This window comes from Notamacropus eugenii, chromosome 3, assembly GCF_028372415.1.
Source record: "Notamacropus eugenii isolate mMacEug1 chromosome 3, mMacEug1.pri_v2, whole genome shotgun sequence".
Taxonomy (NCBI): Eukaryota; Metazoa; Chordata; class Mammalia; order Diprotodontia; family Macropodidae; genus Notamacropus; species Notamacropus eugenii.
Genome location: NC_092874.1, coordinates 425,587,744 through 425,605,065, shown reverse-complemented (window position 1 = coordinate 425,605,065; position 17,322 = coordinate 425,587,744). Strand labels below are relative to the sequence as shown.

The 17,322-nt window shown below is 41.9% G+C and overlaps 1 protein-coding gene across 2 annotated transcripts in view; it reads left to right on the top strand.

Annotated features, from left to right (window-relative positions):
- Nucleotides 1-10,288, top strand: part of RAB7A (RAB7A, member RAS oncogene family) — a 58,606-nt gene extending 48,318 nt beyond the window's left edge. For both annotated transcript variants that reach the window (XM_072598301.1, XM_072598302.1), the window contains exons 2-6: nucleotides 847-907; nucleotides 3,521-3,647; nucleotides 6,126-6,344; nucleotides 7,424-7,552; nucleotides 8,904-10,288. In XM_072598301.1, coding sequence (XP_072454402.1) covers nucleotides 855-907; nucleotides 3,521-3,647; nucleotides 6,126-6,344; nucleotides 7,424-7,552; nucleotides 8,904-8,999 — 624 coding nt within the window. In that variant the 5' untranslated portion in view covers nucleotides 847-854 and the 3' untranslated portion in view covers nucleotides 9,000-10,288. The remainder of the gene's footprint in view (nucleotides 1-846; nucleotides 908-3,520; nucleotides 3,648-6,125; nucleotides 6,345-7,423; nucleotides 7,553-8,903) is intronic.
- The last annotated feature ends 7,034 nt before the right edge of the window (nucleotides 10,289-17,322 follow it).

The window sequence follows — 17,322 nt, the reverse complement described above, 5'->3', positions numbered from 1 at the left end:
CAGTGAATATTGCTTCTACAATTACCTGTGAGTAAAAACTCCAAAAGTGTCTCCAGTATCCCATCTATCAAGCTTAGTTATTCTGAGATATTAGATTATAAAAAGCAAGCATGTGTGCATGCGTGCGTGTGTGTGTTTGTGTGTCCTTATTCATGCTTTGTGGGCGTACCACAATGGATTGCTGGTTATCACACCACTCATTTTATTCCAATCTTAAGCTCACAATTCAGATGTCTGCATTGAACAGATTTCAGTATGAAGCCCTTCCTTAAGCTCATTTCTAATGAAGGACCCATCTCCAGTCGTCCTGATCATCTGTCTCTGACCACTGGACTCAGATGGCTCCAGAGGAAAAAGGGAGGCAGGTGACTATGCACAGCCCTGCCTCACTTGAATGCACATCTTGGTATCACCTTCCTGATGATACGGTCCTATTTGAGGACAAAGGACTAACAACAATGAAGGACAAGGGAGGGGGCACAGCTTAGTAATTCAGAGGGCTGGCTTGGGCATCCAAAGGACCCATGTTCAGGTCCTACCTCATTTACATATTCTAGCTTTCTACAAGTCCCACCTTCTACAAGTAATCTTTTCCAGGCCTCCTTGGCTAGTGTCTTACCTCTGAGAATACCTCCCCATTTGTCCTGCATACATGCTATTTGTACATGGTTGTTTGCTTGCATGTTTTCTCCTCCATTAGACTGTGAGCTCCTTGAGAGCAGGGACTGACTGTTTTTTGCAGGAATTCGGTTTTTGCCCAGTACTTAACCTAGTACCTGACACATAGTAGTTTAAGTTTATACTTCCATCAAACTTATATTACTCTTTTCTTTTCTTTTTTTTTAGCTTGAAAGATGACCTCTAGGAAGAAAGTGTTGCTGAAAGTTATCATTCTAGGAGATTCTGGGTAAGCATTTTTAAGACCAACTGATTCCTTACCAAATGGACATAAGTTGTCATAGCTTTTATCTTCAGCTGACCTCTTCAGTGTATCTCTGACAGGCTGCCCTCTGTGGGATTTCTTATATTCTAACCTGAAAGTCACTTGTTCATGGATTCATATATCGTCATCTTTTTTTGCTTGTTGCACACTGGAGTGTTCAAGTACATAATAATAAAAAAATTAAAACCCAAAGCATTTGAATAATAATGTTTAATAGTGTTTTACAATACACTATCTGCCTGCTTCCTAGTATTGTGGAAGTTGAGGCTTAGAGGTAAATGACTTGTCCAAGGTCATGTAATTGTAGAACTGACACTAAATTCTTCTGGCTTCAAATCCAGTGTTCTTTCCACTCTCATCCCAGTGTAAATAACATTCCTTTTTCTAATCTGACATGAGAACTGATGATATCAAATCCATAAGTGTCAGGGTTGACTATTTATTTTTATCAGAGCATTGGTCATATGTTGTAGTATTCTCCTACCAATGAATCAGTTTTAGTGATTAAAAACACTTTCTACAGTGAATCTCAGTTGAGAAATGACAGGACTATTTTCATGTTTTCATGTTATTCATGAAAGTTTTCTCTATTAAATGAACCATTATGTCTGAGTCTCAGGTTCCTCATCTGTGGAATGAGAGGATCATTCTAGTGCTGTGATTCAATTGTAGGTCCAGGACTGTGAGACACTAAAGCCCAAATTACCAGGAAACGAAATATTTTTAAATGAGATTATTTTCCATAGGATAAGTATGTTATTTATATAGAGTAGCTACATACAAATGGTTCTTGCTCCAAATTTAGGGGTAAAACTTGCTGATTCAGCACCTAGCTTTATCCTTTATCAGAGTCTAAGCAAAAGAACAGGGTAAAATCACATTGCAGGACATGCCCAGGATCAGTCAGTGGCTCCAAATGAGTTTCAGAGTAGTGAGGTACAGCACAAGAGCAGAAGATGGGGGTTTGACTCTTTTCTTTTTTGACTCTTTACATTGCTGAGTCTCTCCAGACCTCATTGAGTTTCCTCACTTTTAAATGAGGGGGCTAAACTGGATGATATAAAGCCTTCTTTCAAATTTAAGATCTATCCTCTGACCATAAATCTAAAGCTAGTATTTTTTGAGTTTTTTTCTGGTTAGCTTAACTCTTTATACAAATAGCATTTGTTTGAGAATGAGTATTCTTAGGTTTCCTGAGACTCTTTACTAGGCACTCTTCTTCTTTCAGTGACCTCCTCTAACTCCTATGAGCTTAAATATCTATGCAAATGATTCTGAATTATACATTGAGTTCCAGTTCTACTTCACCAAACTGGACATTTCAAACCCAGCCTCTATAACATACGAGTCGTCTTATTCCAACACTTCTCACACACACAAAAAGCCCAAAAACACCCTTATCCTTTCAGTCTTCTAGGCTGGTAATCTCTGCATCTTTCTCCACTCCTCACTCTCCCTTGCCCTGCATATTCATTCAGTTGCTACATCCATCCCCTTCTCACTACTCACTACCTTAGATGAGGGGTTTGCCCTCATCATCCCTCTTGCCTAAATTATTGTGGTAGTCTCCCAGTTATCTCCATGCCTCAAGTCTGGCGCTTCATCTACATAACTGCACAAGTTTGACATGTCTTATTCAGATGCCAGCAACTTCTTATTCCCACTAAGACTGAATACAACCTGCTGGTTGGCTTTTAAAGTTTTTTACATCCTGGTTCCCAGCCTATTTTTCTGTCTCATTGTGGTTTCTCTTCACCTGTGCTACAGCACAGCCAAAAGATCCCTTTCTTCACACGTGGCATTCTTTCCATCTCTTGGCTGCCTCCGTCTACTCCTTCCCATCCTTTTTGCCTCATAAACCTTGTTCTAACCCCAGACTTTTGGTGCCTTCCCCTTCTTTATATTTAGTTTGTATTCTGCGTGCGTGTGTGTGTATGTGTGTGTGTAAAAATTTTTTTCCCTGATGGAATGTAAGCCCCTAGAGTAGAGATTCTTTCTTGCTTTTTCTTTTTTTTCCTTTCTCCCTGTCTACCTTCCTTCTTTCCATTCACTGGACCTGCTACTTAGCCACTTACCAAGGGACTATTGGTTTGTATTTTTTCTCTCCCTCTGTTGATCAAGTTTTATAGCACAACTCTGATCTACCATAAGAGCCAGTTCTCAGACAGTAAACTGAATATGTCATTTGCGTGGAAAACATTGAGAATTGAATTGGTATTTTTGGAATAGCAGGTCCTTTGCTTATGCTTCCTTTAGAATAGACAAGAAAATGTTGAACTCTGGTTCTTTTATCCTCCCTAACATACGTCTAACCATTAAGAAGTGTCACTTATAAAATATAGGCAAGTTCCAGTTACTCGGACCTCTTGTAGGTTGGGTGGAGTTGGGGTTAGGGTGACTGTTGAAAGACAGGAGCAAGTACTTGGACACTTGAGTGATTCCAGGAGCACTTTCTGATTAAAAAAGTGGGGAGGGGCTGAAAGCATAGTCTGAGTAATCCATAGGTACAAATCAGTAGTTTCTTTTCTTCCCCACTTTGCAAGTCAGCTCTTATTTGTGGTTTTTCTTCCATTTTAGGGTGGGTAAGACCTCACTCATGAACCAGTATGTGAACAAGAAATTCAGTAATCAGTACAAAGCAACAATAGGAGCAGACTTTCTGACGAAGGAAGTGATGGTGGATGACAGACTAGTGACGATGCAGGTAAAGCAACTTCACCTATTATTGGTCTTTAGTGGTGCCCTACCCTCTCCTACTTATGCCTGTGAGTAGCAGAAATTAAGAGCAGTCCCTCTTGATTTTTCACTTCTCACTGCCTATAGAGGTCAAGTATGGACAAACAGTTACATCAGTACTTCTGTCTTCTGATATAAATTCTAACACTTAGCATGCTTGATGCAGGATTTACTTCTACTTTAGTATTTCTGCTAATGATCTAGCTTAACTTGAAAGCTAAAGATCTAGCTTAACTTTTAGGTGACCAGATCTAGGCCCGTTTGATCCCTCTAGAAAAAAATTTGTTTGGTTAGCAGTTGGACCACACATTCCCAAGTGCGGAAAGTTATGGGCAGATAACTTCTTATCCAGGAGACAGTTTATCAACCAATCCTTTAAGTTGTATTGTGGATAAGTAGAAAAAACTCTAGGACAGCCTTGGCATTGATCAGGGTCACCTCACTATCCAATCCTCCATGATGAGGTTACAAAAATACCTTAAAAACTCTTTTTGATGGAATGGTGGGGCTATTCCCATTGCTTTATAACCTGGTTCTAAGTGCTTCATATTATAAAGATATCTTTTTCCTATCTCAGATTACCTGGGAAGTCATCTAAACCCAGTTTTTCTCATGGTTCTATGTAGTTCTCCATTTTGAAATGTTTCTAGACTTTCTTTATACTCTTCACATCTTAATAGTTTATTCTTGGTAATGTCATATTGACCAGTCACTGTGTGCTTTGACTGTCCCAAGAGCTTTCTAGTTCTCTGCTCCTGATCTCTTCTTCCCCTGCCAGCTAGATAACCTGTTATGTGACCACTAGAATATGTTTCATTTGTGGGATAAAAGATTATACAGTTATGACTGCAAAAGTCAGTGTAGAACTACTAGTTCTTCTAAGAAGTCTGCCGTTATTCCTTGCAGTTGTAAGCCAGGCATCGATAGGCTTTTAAGTTATGCTGGGGAGGGTTTTCTTGATACTCTAACGTTGAATTCTTCAAGCTGCTTCTTCTGCCTTCCCTGTTTGTAGTTCTCCCACATCATTGCATTAGCTATGGCTATATTCCATAACTGTAATTTACCTGCCACTGGGCGTCTTATGCAGTTCTTGGCCAGTGGTGATGAGTCACGTGTGTCATATATGATGAACCAGTTTATTAGTTTGTAGCATGATGCTATATATCTTTAACTCTCCCCAGAACATGTTAACTCTTATTGACCTTGGAAGTCTGATTCATATCATTGTGGGTTTTTTGCCTAGCAGTGTGTACGTAGGTGAAAAGTGTGCTGAGTAGCAGAACTTAGAACCTTTCAGGTTTGGGTTTATTTCAGTAGTCTGAAATAATATGTACAAGGCTAATGCTGATTGTTATAGGATTCATTTTTCATTAAGCTCATTTGTTTACAGCGTAATTGCATGTAGTAGGTATTCAGTAAATGCATGTGGCAAAAGAACCAAGTACTGTTTGTTTGGGGATGGGGTTTTTTGGTTGTTTTTTTTGGGGGGGAGTTGGCAAGGCAACACAGTGAATTTTATTTAAAAGTCTTGTGTGTTTTTGAAGGCCAAGGCAGCTCATTTAATAGGCTAATTAAACCCATGAATAAAAGCCATGTCATTATTGATCCCTTCTGACTAATGGTCAGTAATAGTAGTAAAATCCCTACCTATAGCCCCATTTTCTGCTCACCAGAATTATTAATGGGACATTTCTCTCCCAAACTCTAAAAGGAGGTATTCTGTACTTCCCATAGAGATGGATACAGATATATCTGATTTCTTAGCTGTGGATTATTAATGTTGCTTCTGGAAGCATGGAAAAATTTCATAATTTTATCTAATCCATATTCTAGTGGTATACCAAGCAGCCATAAGAGGTTAAATCACATCCCCTTTGTATGAACTCAAGCTTGGTAGACATTCTGGCAGTGGTGGGTTAATGCCAGAAGGGTAGATGAGAGAACTAGTGGGTTGTCCATAGACCTTACACAAGATTGAGCAGTTGCTTTTGCCTGGTAAACTGCAGTTACAAACTTTCTGTCTAAAGCTGTTTTGTCCTTTAATCAGTGAAGCATGATCTGTACCTAGCTCACCAGCTGCCCTTGCCTAACAAAGGTGTGGATGGTGATTTCTCTCTTACATAGATGCTGCCTCCTTCCTGAGGACATGTGCTGAGGATTGAACTACTTGAACTGGGTTATTGCATTCCAAAGATTTTGTGTTTTAGTTTCCATTTATTTTCTCTTCTACCTCCAGAATCTCTCCCCCTCAGGGCCATTACATTTGCAAATGTTGCACATTCATTTTTCTGATTTGAAGTTGTTAATTACAGGACCAGCACTGATTTCTTCTGGGTGGTGGCGATAGCAACAGTCATCATTTTGTCTTCTCCTTTCTTCTGTACCCCAACTATTTGTGCTGTACAATGTCCTATCAGACTGACGAATAACCCTTTGTCTCCCAAAGATCTGGGACACAGCGGGACAAGAACGATTTCAGTCCCTCGGCGTGGCCTTCTACAGAGGAGCAGACTGCTGCGTCCTGGTCTTTGATGTGACTGCCCCTAACACGTTCAAAACTCTTGACAGCTGGAGAGATGAATTTCTCATCCAAGCCAGTCCCAGGGATCCTGAAAACTTCCCCTTTGTTGTATTGGGAAACAAGATTGACCTAGAAAATAGACAAGTAAGTAATGTGCCCATCTCTCATTTAGATGATGGAAAAAACTGCAATTTTTGAATCTTTAAAAATGTACTATGTGAAATGTGTATAGTAACAGTGGATTAGAGGAATCTTCTGAGGCAGCAAGACCTGGGTAAAGGAGCACTAAAGGTCTTGAGAGAAGCAGAGCTCAGCACTCTAGTAAGTGGGCTTTACAGAAACCTGCCTAGGGATGAGCTGTAGCCTTTCTTTCTACAATGTGGTATAGTACAAACACAAGAACACTAACTGATGAAAGTTTCATTCTTGGACCTGATCCCACTCTTGTGCTGGTTCATTAAAACCATCAAGGAAATAGCTCCCTATCTCCCCTTAGCCTAAAATTGGGAATTGCTTGCCAATTATATCTGACAAGAATGGTAGTAGTTGTTCAAAGTAGGTCAGTTCAGGAAAAGAAAAAAGAAGTGGGCTTGATAAATACCCAAGGAGCATCAAGCTTTTAATTTATTCCATTCCTGTCTTGATCTTATGTATAGCCTCTCCTCCCACTCACGTCCAGAGGCAGCTTTCTTTCCTAGCGAGGCCATGTTATGCGAGTATGGGTGCTCTGGAGCTTTAGGATGCTTATCCGTGGGCTGAAATAACACTGGTGGGCAGCAAACAGATTCCCAGACCCCTCTCGGCTTCCATGGACCTCCTAAGAACATGAAGATGCTAGGCAGAAGATAATTAATGGTTGCAGCTGGTGTCGAGTCTATGTAAAATATCTTTTGTGGCTAATAGAACCTGATTGAATATCACATAATAACTGATATAACTCATTAAAGCCACAAACTTTATTTGAACTGCTAACACTCTCCCATACACTTAGGAAAAAAAACCGTAGTACTCCAAAAGTTTAAGCTGATCTTCACAATAGGAGATTTGTTGGGCTCGTTGTCTCTGTCTTCTACTCCTTTGTTCCCTCCTCTCTCATATCATGCATATATCCATCCATACATAAGTGTTGAATGTGTATTTTAATCTTTTAAACATAGTTCAGAACCACTTATGATGAAGACCGAAGCCCCATTTAGATCTTGCCTTTCCTCTGCTTCTGACAGGTTGCCACGAAACGAGCACAGGCCTGGTGCTACAGCAAAAATAACATCCCATACTTTGAGACCAGTGCCAAGGAAGCCATCAACGTGGAGCAGGCCTTCCAAACCATCGCACGAAATGCACTTAAACAGGTAAGTCTCAGGGAATGATCTGCCTCCCTCTAGTGGCTCTGACGGCTGATCTGCCTGGGGCCTTTTCTAGGCATTCTAGGCCTTTTGTATGGACAAGATGATTGATGTAGCATTCCAACTCTTGAAATGTACTCATACTGTCTTACTGATTTTACTTTCATTTCTTTTTGCCAGAGCATCCCAAATGTTTCATCTATTATAGTATAATAATGATACAAATTTTGACTTTATCACTTGATCAAACAAATTTGAACACCTACTACACAAAAGGACCTGTGCTAATACAGTAGAGGATACAAGAGCTTAGATATGTCCACAGGCATCGCACCCAGGTTCACGATATTGGGGTTTTTAACCCTCCCACCCCCAAATATCCAAGTTTTGAACAATTGTCTCACCCCTCTTTCCACTTAGAACATTTGTCCCATTGCTACTCTCCATTGCTCATCAGTTCCATTGCAATGGCCTCTTTTTTCCTGCCTCCCATTTTTTCCCCTCTACTCTGTTCTCCACACAGCTGCTGAATTACTGAAGATGCAGAGCTGACCATCACCCCTGTTATCTGTAAAGGCTTCCTATTGCCTTCAGAGAATTCTTTACCTTTGAAATCTGGGAGTTTGGATGGGGGGCAGAGGGAGTAGACACAGAATCACATCTTTATTTTCACTAACTTCTAGCTGAAATTTAGAATGTTCTTAAATTGTGTATTTTTAAAAACACAAAAATTATTCTGATAGACAGGTTTTACCAGACCGAAAAAATGGTCCATGACATACCAGAAGGTTAAGAATCCATCATCAGGATCAAGTCCTAGCTCCTTGGCTTGGCATCCCCATATCCCTCCCACTTCATAAAATTCCTGTTGTCTTAAAACCACAGCTGAGCTGCTGCCTCTTTCATTAGACCTTTCTTGATTCCCATCAGGCAGTGCCCTGTCCTTCCCAAGACTTCTTCATTATTATCTGTGCGTTGAGCTTCTTGGGGAAGATCCAGTATAGTTGTATGTTTGATATTTGTCTCTCCAATGCCTGCCATCTAGAATTGTTTAATGGTTCCTTACTCTCAGTAAGCTAAGAACTTAGTGGGGGCAGAAATAAACAACATTTAGAGAAGAATAACATAAAGTGAAAAGTGCTGTGGTGTAGGAGATTATGATCATTTCTAGACACCTGGGAAAAATTCCACCTCTTCTGTTAAACTGCTAACATGCTTACATAGAAGTCATCATCTGTCTTAGTTGGGTTTTGACAAGTTACCGAGTGCAGGTTCCTGAAACAAATCTCCCATATTTAGTTCCCTTACTGTTATTTGGATGCTTCTGCATACCTTTTTTGTCCTTTGTCCCATGCAGGAGACAGAGGTGGAGCTGTACAATGAATTCCCTGAACCCATCAAACTGGACAAGAATGACCGAGCAAAGGCTTCTGCCGAAAGCTGCAGCTGCTGAAGAGGTGGCGGGGTAGAGCACAGAGCCCTTCACAAACCAATATCACACTTAGGCCTTCAGACACAAGCCCCCTCTCCTATTCAAACAAACAAGAAATCAATTCTCTCATTTCCAGCTGCCAAAAAGTGTCACCCAAATCTGCCACGAGCAAACATGATCCCACTTCTGTACACAGCTCCATGGGTGTCAGCCCCTCCACATCAGCTGTTCTGTATGCTAGCAGGACTGTCCATTTGTGGAGAGAGTTAGTTCTGATGTGGGCTTGACATTGGAAACATTTCCACTTGTCCAATGGAGAAAAACTGTTGACAGTTAATCTGTGTATAATTAGTTACCTGGTTTTTTAAACTGTCTCATTTTTTTCCTCCTCCTTGTGAAGGCTGCACCTGGGAAGGCTGGTTACCCATAGTTCATTGCAAGCTCACACCCAGTTTAACTTGGTGGAGTTTTGTATGTATCTGTTAATGCTTGTTACTTTTAACTAATCAGATCTTTTTACAGTATCCATTTATTATGTAATGCTTCTTAGGAAAAATCTTATAGTACATGTTAATATATGCAACCAATTAAAATGTATAAATTAGTGTAAGAAATTCTTGGATTACGTGTTTAAGTCCTGTAATGCAGGTATGTAGGATGAGGGGAGAACTTTGTTCTGGATTGCAGAGTGCTAGCAATACAGAATTTTGAAGTCCAGCTAGAGGCAGTATTCTGTACAGTAGAAGCGAGAATTATGTAAGCCTTTTTATTGAAGACTTAAGAGCCAAAAAGCTTTTCATCTCCTTGGTGGGGGGAGGGGGGTTATCTAGTTACCTTTCTGTGTCTAAATTTTCAAAAGGGTGATTGGCGTAATAGATTGATGTGTGCAATGGATTAATGGAGACTATTTGCAGGTCTTAACAGTTCTTCCTGTTTTTTCCCTCTTCCACATTTTCAAACCTCCACTGAATCAGCATTCTACAAAAGTAAAAAAGGAAAATCTACAGATCTGTTCTAGTGATTTTACCTTTGTTCTAGAAGGCGCTCCTTTCTGGGTTGTGGTATTCTTAGGCTAGAAAACTCCTTCTTCCCCTCCCCCTCCTGCCCCAGTGTTGCCCATGTTACTGTTTCTTTGGTATGGAGACATTTACAGTTTAGCTCCCCTCCCTAGTATCTGTTCCTGCATTGTAGCTTGCTTACATGGAGCACTTCTCCCTATTTTCCAGAGGTCTACATTCTAGGGGGTGGGCTGAGTTCTTCTGTAAAGAGATGAACGTGATGCCAATAAAATTTAACAAGAACAACAATCATCCCGTTTCTCCCTGTCTTCATTTCCCCACACACACCTCTGCTCCATGTAGCCTGTAAAAATCACTGTAGCTAATGAACGAGCTGCTTAACCATCCAAGGTTTCTGGAGTTAGTTGTTCTAGGCACTTCAACACACAAAGAGTCTTCTCGTCTCTGCTTCCCCCTCTCATCCCACTAAATAAGCCAACAAACAAATCAGTTACTTGTGAACTTATTTTTAGGCTGATGTAGGAATAATACACTGTAGGAAAGAAATGCTGTTGATCTTGTAAATGGTTCAGATTCAAGCTGAAATGGTTCAGATTCAAGCTGAAATTCAAGCTGAATTGTTTCTGCCTTCATGGGCTTCTAATGAAATGGGGCATAGCACCTCAGTCCCATTGCTTGGACTCCTAGCTTGCTGCTATGACACAAATAAAAATTAACAGGAACTTTTTCACCAGTCTTGCCTAGGGTTTTGGCCTTTCTAATTTTTCTAACATGTTTAATGGAATCTCTTTTAATTATCCTGACCTACTGTAATCCAGTTCACTCACTTAACATTTGAGTCCACCAGACTTCTTGAATAATACAGAGGGAAATTTAGAGATAGGCTATATGTGACATACATTACCACTAGCACTCCCTCAGTTTAAATTCATTCATAGCTCCCACTTAAACCTTTTGTGGTTGTCCAAAGAACTGAAGTGTAGTGGAAGGAGCTAAGATTGTAATTTCTCAGCTTCATCACTTCCTGTTCACAGAGTTCCAAAAGTCTTTGCATAGATCAAAGGGTTGTTGTGAAGATCAAATGAAATAACATAGAATATGCATACTCTAAGGCTACAGTGATATTTAACCTCTTCCCTACCTGTCTACCCTTAAATCCAGGGCTGAGACTTCAGGTCTTTAGAGGAATGAGATTTTTTTCCTGTTTGGGCCATAGGTCTACCCCGGGTCTCTAGTCAAATGATATTTATTACATCGGTGGCATTTCCTTTTGTCATTGGATCTTCGCTGGTTTGTCTGTAGGCATGTAGTTCTTAGTGCCCTTAGGTTCCTTTTGATCACTGATTCTTCCGGAAGTCTGTATTTCTAGCTTTGCACCTTGAAGTAGCCTCTATCAGATGTTCTCTGTCCAAGTCTGTGATCACCAAGTTACTTCACCTTTTTTTCATTATGCAAATGTAATACATTTGTTTATCTTGCTACCTGTAATACGAATTTCCTGCTTTTGACTGACAGGTTAAAAGCTGTAGTGTACTAAACTTTCTGAAGCCTGCTCTGGACAACTAAAGTGTGTGAGACACAGACACACAGACACACACACATACACACACACACTCTTCATGCTTTCTTTTGATGAAACAGCTTTATTCTGTCCTAAGTAGAGAGATCTTGATGCTAGCACATGTTTATGTTTGGAGAGGCCATGGATGTTGACATGGTTATGTTCTACCATTGGTTGAACAGAAGGAAAAGAAGACTTTTCACTAGATCCCATATCTTATCCTTTAGTGACATCCATAAATTGTTGTTCAGTTGAAGGGAACTCATGTTTCTGCCCTCGTCTTAATAAGCATTACATGGAATCAGACTCTGGCCTCCTGGCTCTGGAAGTAACCAGTATCCTATTCCTTCTCTCTAATACCTGAAAACTGGATTTCCCACCTCTCTTCTCCTTCCCACCCCATGTCCTCCACACCAAAAAAGCATTGCTTGTTCAGAAACAGTATCTTTGAGCATTATTGTTCTGGCTGCCCTGTCACTCATAGAAGATAATGCTGGTTTGGGGAATGACAGGGCTATAAGAGGGTTGGTCTAGATGATTGAATGGAAATCCAAGCAAAACAATATGGTTTTATCCTCTTTTTGTTACACTCTAACAGATCATGTGAAATTTGGTCACCCCTGCCTTGGGAGGACTACGGAGGAAGCTGCTGGGGCCTACTTGACCTCAGGCTTATGAGCAGATATCACCGTGATGTTGCGTGTCTGAGGCTGGATTTGAGTTTAGATATATGCCCAACTCCAGGTCTAGCACTCTGTCCTCTGTGCCACCTAGCTATCTCTGAATTATAAAATATAATAGTATCTCTGTTATAAATACCAGGCCAGCTGGCATCCCTAGGGTGAATTTCTGGGAAGTGGGTAGACATGGAACATGTGCCAGTAGGTAACTGACCATTACTGAGGATGACTATGCAGTTATATAGTGAAACTGCGTAATCACAGGAAGTCAGAAATGGAGTCGGGGCAACAGAAGAATGGTTAGTTTAAGGCTTTTCTTCAGAATAGAGGTGAAAGGAACTCATCAAAGGGTAAAATCAAAGAGGGATAAAGGAGGCAGCAGGGGTGGAAGGATCATTCAGGGAAAGAAGGCCACAGAGATAAGTGGTCTCTAAATTTGAAATGGTTGAGGGCTGCTAAAGTAATTGGTATTCTCAATGCTTTCCCATAAACTATAACTTGTTTCTGTTTCTTCCTCTCCTAAATAGTTCATTTCCTTCCCTTTCATTTTGTCTGCCATACGGAGGTTAGCCCCTTTAGCGCTGAGAACTTGAAAGACTTGAGATTTGGGATTTGAGATAACCTTAGTGTTCTAATAAAACCAATAATGGAAGTGCCCCCTCTGTAAACTTTAACTAAGCACTATATGAATGTGAGGTGTTATTACTCGGTGTGATCCATCTGGCCCCAAGAAAGCGTTTAGGCCATGTAGGTCAGATTTTCTGTGTGTCTTTCAAACATAATTTGCCACCACCACATAGTGAGTCTTCCTTTGTAACAGTAACAGGTTAGTAAAACAAAGTGACATTAACCGAACCTGACAGCATATATAACATCTTGTGACCATAACCCCCAAATCTTTCTACTAAGAGGAAGTTATGTCTGACCCTCTCTTTTTCCAGGACCAAGATTAGCCATTACAGTTGAGATGAATGCAGCTGCCTTTTAGTGTTCTCACTTACATATTTTCTCCTGATTCACTTTCATTCTGAATCAGTTCAAAGATCTGCCCATGTTTCTCTGAACTTCTCGTTGTTTTAAATGGAACAAGAGGCAGGCAGTATAGCGCACATAGAGCCATACTGGAATTCAGGAAAACTGGACTCAAATCTACCTCTGACAGACACTCCTGGCTCTGTCACCCTAAGCAAACCAGTGCCCCTGGCAGCCTGGAAGAACTTGAGAGAAGGTGTTGTTCTGCATTGGTAAAGAAAGCTCCTCACCCTGAGCGCTCCCCACATGCAGGAAGTCACAGATCCAGCAATAGCAGGGGAAGAATGGTAATTGTGTTAATAGGCCTCAACTTAGTGCTTCCAGTTTTTCCCCTTGACAAAAAGTCCTATGAACATCCTGGTATAATGGCAGGTTGTAGGCTTAAAGTTGGAAGGTATCTTGGAGAGATACCACTCACCCTCCCTGGCAGTCATTTAACCCTTTGCTGTACTTGAAGGCCCCTGTGACAGGATGCTTACTGTCATACTATATTGGACCATGGGCTCCTATCAAACTGCTCAGATGGTTGTCAGAATCTAAGAGAGAACTTTCTGGATCGATTTCCCTGGAACTTGCCCATTAATCCTGTCTATGCCTTCTCAAGCTACACAGACTGTCCTCCCTCTCCCCCCTGGTAGCCTTCCAGATACTAGAAGATGGCTTTCCCAATTCCCTTACACACTCCCTTCTGCAGGTTAAACACTGCCATTTCCTTATGTCCTTCCATGTATCATGATTTCCAGAACCCTCAATCTGTCCTCTGGACAGGTTCTATTTTATCCAGATTCCAGACCCTAGTCCATCCTCACTGCTCTGGGGTTGACCCTACCCTTCAGCTTTACTGAGGTTTAGGGTCTTTTGGAGATGGATGTTTCTACAAGGAATAGAAAAAAAGTCTAATCTGTAGGATTACATTTGCCACTGGGCCAAGACTAAGCTATGATTGTGGGCTATTCATTCAGATCTTTCCCACTGGACTTGAGACAGCATTGTGTAATGGAAAGAACATGAGACATAGAAGTATGACCCAGTTCAAAGATATGAACTATATGAACTTTCGACATTTGCTTTATTCATCTATAAAATGGGGATAATTCCAGTGCTGAATCTTAATGATGGTTCTTATACTACCTAAATCACAAGATGATTGTGAGAAAAATCATTTGTCAACCTTAAAGTAGGCTATAAATACAGTCATGAACTTGTGAATAGTATGGAAGAATGAAATGGCAAGGTCAGGAGGAGTTTTCCAGTTCAACGCAAATTCAGAGCAGAGAAAAGCAAATGAGAGAAGATGGCAGTGTCGTTCACATCAGAATTTTCATGGTTGAAAGCAAGGTCCTCCCTGCTGATATTAACTAGAGCTGAGTCAGAAGTACCGTCTTCACAGTATTGCAAGGAAAGCTTATACCACCACGGAAATGGGTGACTATTGAATTTGCCATCAGGTGATGGGATGGAGCCTGGCTTGCCCACAGTTACGCAGCTAGCTTGGAGATCTATGATTCACAGAACATCGTCATCTCAAAAAAATCAAACGCACACATGGAATGACAATAACGACTCTCCCACAAGAAGTGGCATAAAAGACACATACAATGAAAGAAGGCCAGACTCAAGTGCCAGTGATAGAAACAAAATGTGTGTCTGTGTTGGAGCAAGTGGGAGCTACATGGGCAGAAGAGCCAGGGCAAGAATCATACAAGACAAAGAGGTATGAATAGAGTTGAGTTTCTAACGAGGAAGATCCAATACAGATGAGATTAGACATTCATCCTAAGTATCATCAATGGCTTTAAAAAACAAATGAGTTTCCTCAGTTTTCCCCAGAAGGAATTATCAGGTGTTCATTCAAGGCAATAAGTTAATGGAAGAAAGAATGAAATGTACTTAGTAAATGCTTATGTGCCAGGCACTGTGTTGAATATGGGTGCTTCTTGGCAAGCAAGCTATGTAGTCCGTGCCCTCAGCTTACATTCCAATGGCATATACGCACATCCAGTGTGGTATGGAAATGGCTTGGAAGTGATGCTGGTCTCTAGTTCCAGCCAAAGTGAGGCAAGAGCTCACCACCTGGAGCCTGGTCTCTGAGGAGCAAAGACAGGGAGGTAAGGATTGCTAGAGAGTAATGGGCTTGTGTTGATAACCCTAGAGATACAAACACACAAGTGGAGCTGGCCTTGCCCTCAAGGAACTTCTAATGGGGGAGACAACATATAGGGGAGTCACTGGGATGGTATATTTGTCCGTGTGCCAGTTGATTGACAAGCACTTTGAAGAATGATGTTACTATTGATGGAATCTCTGGGGGAGGGTATTGCATGGGGGTGTTGTGGGGAGAGAGATGTCAATAGAGCCAGGAGGTGGCTAGATGACTTTGCATTCACTCACCATTCAAGACAGAGGCAGATCTGAGGTCAGGGGATCTGGATTCAGCTTTCACCTGTGATGCTTACTACCTGAGTGACTGTGGGCAAGTCACAAACTCCCTGGACCTCACTTTTCTCAGGTAAAATGAGAAGATTGGACTAAATGATCTCTGAGGCCCTAGATCAGCTCTAAGGTTTCAGCTGGACAATTGATAGCCTTCTGTCTGATACTTGGAGTCAGGTGGGTTGGGTTCAAAGCCTACCTCTGATAACAAACTGTATGGTGACAAACAAGTTACCTCTTAAACCCTCAATTTTTCTCACCCCTAAAAATGTGAATACAATATTTAGCTTCCTTCCAGGGTTGTGAAGAAAGCACCTTCTGAAGCTTGGAGTGTTATAGAAATGTGAGTGTTCCCAGATTTCAGCTATCCGCTATGCCAGAGTGCCTCTGATTTATATAATGCTGTCTCATTTAGCCACAGATACTGAAGCCATTACTATGTATTTTACTGCCTCCAAGTTTAAATGATTCAGGAGAGGCCTCCAGACCATCCATGTCCCAGGAGGTTGGATGGTGACACGGTGGGGGTCTTCCAGCATTTTAAGAGCTGTCTTGTGGAGGAGGGATCAGATGTGTTCTTGTTGACCCCAGAGGGAAGATACAGGGGCAAAGGGTAGAAGTCGCAGAATTATAGACATGGGGAATGGTAGAATTCCCCTGTCACTGGCAGATTGGCCCTCTTGAGGATGCATCCGCTCCTGGGGGCGGGGACTTTTAAGTGCCCTATTCCCGGCGTTTAGTGAATCGGAATGCCCACTAAGGTGCTCTGCAAACCCCGGGCCCTTTCTAACTGTTGAAGCTGCATTCAGATGTCCGAAGCAGCTATGGTCTAGCTCCCTGCCCTGGCACCCCAGTAGGATTTGGGGATTTGTTCTCCCATCCTGGGGAAGCTGCTGAATCCCCAGATCCCGAGCCAGGGACTCCCTCAGGCTGAAAGAATTGTAGCAAGAGGGGGTGGCTCCTGCATCCTGGGCAAGCAACACACCCTACCCACCCGCTGTGGCTGCACAGCATCCGTGGCGTAGTCATAGTAACCGTGATGTCCAAGGGCCTGGAGCCCAGGTTTCCTCCACCCCAGCCTCCCGTTATCCTCGACCGAGTCCATCCACAGCCCTGCCCAGCTTAGCTCAGTGCTCCACATCAGAGGCTGTGAGCATCATCCCACGGTACCAGGTGTGCCCACTGAACAGGAAGAGGATGGGGAAAAATGAGACAACCTGACCCCTGAGCTACCGTGAGGAGAGCCATGTGTGTAGGTGAGGACTAGACAATCCCTTACTGGGGATGACCAGAAAGAAGGCACAGGGAGGAACTTAAAACCAGTATCATTTGAAGATGGAAGAGGCTTCAGACAGCGTAGTCCAACCTTGTCTTACAACTGAGGGGCAACTTGAGGAAGGCCTCTGGAGGGCAAATGACTTCTCCAAATGGCCACAAGCCGTTAAGTGACGCAGCCTACCTTCCACTGTCTGCAGTCCCTCTCCTCCCCTCTGACCTTTATGCCCCTTTTGCCCTTCTGACCACCTACTCCTCCCAGATACGCTGTTTTCCTTTGGTCTCCTCACTGTCTTCTTAACTGCCCCTTTTCTGTTTCCTTTGCTTGTGCATCTTCTATTTCT